The 6195-nt window shown below is 61.5% G+C and overlaps 1 protein-coding gene across 1 annotated transcript in view; it reads left to right on the top strand.

The window, feature by feature from the left end:
* Positions 1 to 745: 745 nt before the first annotated feature.
* The window catches only part of TMEM266 (transmembrane protein 266), a 29061-nt gene continuing 23611 nt past the window's right edge, over positions 746 to 6195 (top strand). The window contains exons 1-2 of the mRNA XM_015566178.1: positions 746 to 870; positions 1729 to 1917. Coding sequence (XP_015421664.1) covers positions 857 to 870; positions 1729 to 1917 — 203 coding nt within the window. The 5' untranslated portion in view covers positions 746 to 856. The remainder of the gene's footprint in view (positions 871 to 1728; positions 1918 to 6195) is intronic.

Here is a 6195-nt window from a genome sequence, read left to right as displayed (position 1 = left end):
TTTCGTGCACCAGGCCCTAGTATGCATATAGAAGACTTACACAAAAACGTTCTGACAACTTTTCCATAAGAGCCAAAGCTGGAAGCAATTCAAGTTTCCATGAACAGGTGAACGAACATATAAACTGGAATTTCCATAGAATCGGGTGCTACTCAGCCACATGCTAGTAAGGAGCGAGCACTGATCAGTGCAGACGCCTGATGCATCTCACAGGCCACGTGCCGAGCTGAAGAATCCAGACACAGATAAGCCGCATGGTGTGAGTCCGCTTACACAGTTTGGGAGCAGGCAGCGCTGACCTCTGGGAACGGAGGGAGGGGCTCCGGCCTTCCTCACTGAGACCCCCAGAGGAGGAGAGGGGGCCGGAAGAGAGGAGAGGCAGCGTCACCAGGCGGAAACGAATGGGAGAACGAAATGGGGGGACACTTGAGATTTTGGAGACCAGCCTTATCATTGAGATTCCTGCAGCTGAAACATAAAATTACCCGGTTTCCTGAGGCACAGGTGGTGGGGAGACCCGTGGATTAAACGTCGGAGAGCCTGGGCCCATCCTGGCTCGTCTTGCCCTCTGTGTGTGACAGGAAGGTCGCTGTCACTCGCGCCTGTTTCTTCATCGCAGGAAGAGAGAAGTCCTGCCTGCTGTCCCAGAAGATAATCTAGGAATCTGTTCAGCATTGTGGTGAGGGACTTCCATGTTTAAACGGCCCGAGTGTAATGATTCCTCTGCAATTGTCTGTTTCCAGGGTGCCGACGTGTGGGCCGGGAGAGCGCACGCTGGGACATGCTGACCACAGGCTTCCCGGCCGCCGAGCCCCACTAGGCCCCACGGACACCGTGGCTCTGGCTGCGCCTCAACATGAGCAGCCCACAGTAAGTCGCACGGAGCTGCTCCCTTCCTGGCCCTTTGGGGACAGAAACTCCCGGTGGCCAGCTGCGTTACTTGACGTTATTGCTTATTTTTATTGCTTTCAGAGAGGAAGAGAGAGAGAGAGAGATCACGATGAGAGAGAATCATTGACTGGCTGCCTCCTGCACGCCCCGCACCAGGGATCGAGCCCCCAACCTGGGCATGTGCCCTGACCGGGAATCGAACCTTGACCTCCTGGTTCATAGGTCAGCGCTCAACCATTGAGCCACGCCAGCCAAGCAGAGCTAAATATTATTAGTCTCGGAAACTCAGTCCCCCAGGAATACCCCACTGGTCCGAAAGCTCTGTGTTTAGTTCATTATCCTTAGTTTTCTTGGGACCCGCAGAGAAGAACAGGTTCAACCCAGAACCTCCTTTTTTGAAAACATCTGGAAGAGCTGGGTCCCCCATAAACACCCACTGGCCGCCCCGTGGCTGTGCCGCCTGAGGGCCTGGGGTCGTTTTGTAAATGCCTCACGTTGAGGAGCGCGGCTGCCTGTGCCTGACGGGGCAAAAGCAGGGCTTGAAACAGACCCACAACCAGAGTCGGGCCTGGTGAACCCTGCGGTTCGGGCAGCTCCCCTGTGGGGTTCAGATGGAAACCCCACTGTTCCCTCGGTTACCCGGACGATTCAAGCAAAGAGAAGCAGGCGGGTTGGGCTCTCAGCTCCCTGGGTAACTGCCACTGAGCGTGGCTGTGAGTTCATGGTGGGAAGAGACCTGAGCGGCAGAGCTCCCCAGTGTCGGCCTGTCATCCTCCGCGGCCCCCCTTCGCGGGTGGGTGAGGGCCTGCACGGAGGGGACTGCCTGTCCGCCCCCAGGCCGGCCGCCCGAGGAGGACTGTCCGAGGTGGAGATCATCTCCCAGCAAGGGGACGAGGAGACCAAGAGCATCGCTGCGGGGCAGCTGGCCAGCTTTGCGTATCGGGACTTGCCCCTGGCCCCCGTCGACCTCTCCGCGGCGGGCTCGCAGCTCCTGTCAAATCTGGACGAAGATTACCAAAGAGAAGGGTAGGTGCTGGGGCCGCCTCTGGCTACCTCCCTGGGCACGCAGCGGGCCGAGGTGCCGAGAGGGGTGGGTGGGGGACCACGCAGGCCCTCTCCCCGGGAAAAAGGCTCTGGGCTTAGCAATACCTGCCGTCGCTAGACCAGGTCTCAGGTCGCTGTGGCTCGGAAGTCAGAGAAAGCCACTGGGTGAAGTTTAAGGATTGACATTCTCCCTAAGGACCCACCCACCGCGCTCTGGGGGTCACCGAGCCCCTGAGGAGTGGGCTTGGGCTGCCCTGCCCTGGGCCAGCCAGCTCTGCTTTGATCTAAAATGACGGTTCCGGGCTGTCTCCGGAGCTGGTGAGAGTATTGGTCAGAGTCACATTTTTACAGCTTGGGTCCCGTTTGTTTTCCAAACAAAAAAAAATGTTTTCCCCAGAGAAATTGCCCAACAGTTGTGAAACCTTTTATGAAAGCGCCACCCAGTGGCTGTCTCTGGAAATACAATTTGCTCTGAGTGCTGCGCGGATTCGGCAGGAAAAGGGCCAGGCGGGTGCGAGGGCGGGCTGCCCCCTGGTGGTCACAGCGGTAGTGCGCCCCAGGCCTTTAGGGTCCGGGTCTGCCAACAGGAAGGCCTCGAAGGGTGCTGGTCGGGCAAGGCCCCGCCTGCAGCTGTGGGCGTGGGGTCGGGAGGAGGCAGAGGCCCAGCCTTAGCGTCACTGCGTTTGCTTCTGAGCTGGCTCTTCCGTCAGGAGGGCGCGGAGGAGGGGCCACGGGCAGCGGCTCCTGGTCTGACTGAGCGCCAGGCCGCCAGGAAAGCTGCTCCTGGCCGTGGCGGTGCTGCAGGCAGCGGAACGGCACCAGGTGTCAGACCAAACCTGGGTTCGGCCCCTTGGTTCTGGGTTCTGGCTCGGAGAGCATTCAGAGCAGGCCCCTCCTGTGAGAGAACATTTACTCGGTAGCTCTCCCAGTTCTAGAAGCAATTCCTGGGAGAGAGGGGCTTAGGGACCAGTTGTAGAGGTAAAGGAAGGGCCCTTGGACCTTGGGAGCGAGGGCGCTCATGGTCACTGCCTGGGGCGGGGAGGGGGGGGGAGGGAACGGCATGGGCAGGCGGGCGAGTGCCCTGGGTCCCGTCCTCAGGGCTCTAAGGGTGGAGGTGGTGGAGGCCCAGGGAAAGATCTCAGTAGAACGGTCTGCAGTTTCCCAGGGGTGTCCTCTCAGGGTGGTGGTCTCCTCTGACTGGCCGGCACCAGGGCGGGGTCAGTGTTCGGTACAGCGGCCCCGACCGCAGCAGTGGCTGGTCTCCTGCTTCTCTGTCTGGGCTGGGAGCTGAAATACAACTTGAGGCGCAGATGTTCCCTCTCGGAGGGAAGGTCAGGGGCCCACACCACCCGGCCAGGCTGTGCTGGGGGAAGAGTCCCTGCAATGGATTGTCCGTGGCTGGGCACCTGGCTTTCCCCTGTGACTCTGTGCCTGGCCCATCTGTTGCAGAGACCAAAGAAAAACCAAGCGACACTTTAGAGAAAAGGAGGGACACTGTTTGATACGCCGGCGGACTCAGGGAATAACTTCCCAAATCTGAGTGAAGGCACACGCAGGGGCTTCTCTTTATATCTCCCTGTGGTCTTTGTCCTGCAAACATGGATGATGCTTCTGGTCCTTTTCGCAGGCCTTGCAAGAAGGCCCCAGGTGTTGGGGTTCTCCAGGCCATGGCCTGGCGCCAGCGTTAATATCCCTCCCTCCGGGGCAGTGCACACTGTTATGGCCTCTGTAACAGGTTCGGCAAGACCAGTATCTGGGAAGGAGGTGGTGACTTCATTATAGATTGTCAAGAAGGGACACTGAGCTTGCTGGCATGGATTCCAGTTGCTAACCCCCAAATATCGGGGTTACATTGGAATTAGCCCTTTTCAGCTTCTTACATCATCCTTGCTCTGCTCACGGCTGCCACCACAGTGGGAGTCAGTGGTGAAGGGATTTGTCTCGCTGTGGGCTCTGCGGGGCTCACTTGGCAGCCCGAGAGCTTCCCGGAGGAAGGAAGCCAGGGAGGAGGAAGCGAAGCAGAAGCTCGCTGCGCGGGTGGGGGTTGGGGGGGTGCCTCTCCACACGCACAAGGCTCTGGGCTCGGCTGCATCTCCCGGGCGTCCCCACACCCCCACCTGCCTGTCTGATGCAGAGCCCGGGGCGCGCGGTTCTGCTCGGTCTCTGCAAAGCTTCAGTGAGGTCTTGTCAGACACCCCTCTTCCTGCTGGGTCTTTCCCGCAGGAAACGAGGGACTCCGGGGACCCGGCGCCCCACCATTCACTTCCCTTCGGTGTTTTGAAGTTTCCCAGAACCTCAGAACGTTGGAGCTGGAGCACAGCTCCGAAGTGTCTGGTCTCAATATTCTGCTAGGACAGCAGAGTCCGGTGTGGGAGGAACTTGCCCAAGGTCACACCGTGACAGAGACACGCGGAGCCCCACCCCTGGCCCCTGGTGCAGGCCACGCCACGGGCTCTTGTCACCAGTCCCTTTCCAGCGCCTCACGTTGAGGCCGTGGTTAACATGCACCGAGTGTGGGATGCGACTGCTGGCCACGCTGTCCAGTGCCTGCCCCCTTGTGTCCCCCCAAACCCGTGACGGGCAGGCACTGGCGTGGTGGGGGGGCACCACCTGGTCAGGTCCTTGCCTGTGGACTGTGCCTCTGGTGCCGGGCCAGGCCGCGGGGCTCGGGGAGGAAGAGCAGACGGACAGCCAGGGGCTCCGGCTGCCACAGCAGAGCACAGACCAGTGGCTTAAACAACAGAAACTTGTTTCTCCCAAGTCTGGAGATGGGAGTGGGAGCAGGTGCTGACGGGGGCGGTGAGGGCTCTGTCCGTGGCTGCACGTGGGACAGAGTGAGGCCCAGCCACGTGTCTTCCCCTTCTTACGGGGCACTCGTCCCAGCACGGCCGCTCTGAGCTCATCTGGACCTGTTACCGCCCAGGGCCCCGCCTCCAACGCCATCACACCCGGTGTCGGGGCTTCAGCCTGTAAATATTCGGGGGCGGGGGGCACAAACATTCAGCCCAGAACAGCACCTCCCACACTCGGGGTCTGCGTCCCACCTGCTTCTCAGTCCTCGGTGGTCCTGGTTCACGTTCCCTCCTGGTCCAAGGGGTCTGTTTCAGGCCCGCTCCATGCCCTGAGCCCCCGTGGCCCCCACAGACGACCTCCTCTCCTCTGAGGCCGACACAGTCGGGGTGGGCTGCGCCCCACCCCCAGGCCCTTTCCCGGGGCTCCTCACCTCCTCCCACCTCCACGAGCTCTCACCAGGGCAGCGGCACCGTCTCCTTCATGGCCGGCCTCCCACATTCTCCCGAACCCGTCCTGGTCCAGGTAGCTGCCACACCTCGCTCTTCCTCTGCAGCCAAACTCCGCAGCCTCTCGGACCCGGGCCATGTCGCCCGGCCCCTCCCCGTCGCCCTCAGTCCCTGCCGTCTAGCTTCAGCCTCGTCACCGCCATCAGCCTGGTGGTGTGGGGCCCCGGGTTGCCTCTGGGAGAGCCAGTCTCCATCCAGAGCAGACCCGTCGGCCTTTGGAGTCTCGCTCTAATCGGGAGAGGCCAGGAGCTCAGTGGACGTGATCCGTGCACTGGATGCAGTGTGACTCGTGTCCCGTCTCCACCTGGCTCTGTGCTTTCTCGTAACCAGGCTCTGGTCCTCGTGCTTTGGCGTTGGGCATCACCCCAGTCACCGGGGAAACCGAGGCACAGGGCTCTCTCTCCTCAGGGACCGCCACCACCTGGGAGGAGGGGCACTGGGTTTGCGGGAGCCGCCCCCTGGTGCAGACTGGAAGCCGCACCTTCTCTCCGCCTGGCCGGCGTGCGGGTCTGGGCTGGACGGGAGGCCGCCCGAGGGGAAGGCCAGAGAGGCCGAGTCTGCCGGGAGCCGCACGGCGAGAGGAGGACGGCCAGGCCGGGGTGGTGAGCTCCAGGGGTTCATGGCGAGTTGGGGGGTCTGTGCCAAATGCATAAGGAAAGCCAGGAGTGAGAGATGAGCGGCCTTTGACATCAGTTACAGGTTAGGGTTCTGAGAGGTCTGACCGCGAGGCCCCACGTGGGGAAGCCGGGGGGAGGCCGCGTGGACAAGGGCTGCTGCCCCTGGGGGTGAGGCGGGGGGCACTCTGCGGGAACGTCAGTCAGAGACAACGGGCACAGGGGCGGTGTGAGGCGTCAGGCTGCAGTCAGGGCCAGGACAGCACATCTTCGTAAGCAGAGGCTCACATGACGGCAGAGCTGCCAGCAGAGATGGGCTGCAGGCAGAGGGGGCGGGAGGAGCCTCG

Source organism: Myotis davidii, unplaced genomic scaffold, assembly GCF_000327345.1.
Source record: "Myotis davidii unplaced genomic scaffold, ASM32734v1 scaffold1622, whole genome shotgun sequence".
In the NCBI taxonomy this organism is placed as follows: domain Eukaryota; kingdom Metazoa; phylum Chordata; class Mammalia; order Chiroptera; family Vespertilionidae; genus Myotis; species Myotis davidii.
The sequence above is the reverse complement of the archived record's forward strand: the minus strand, read 5'-3'. Positions and strand labels throughout refer to the sequence as shown.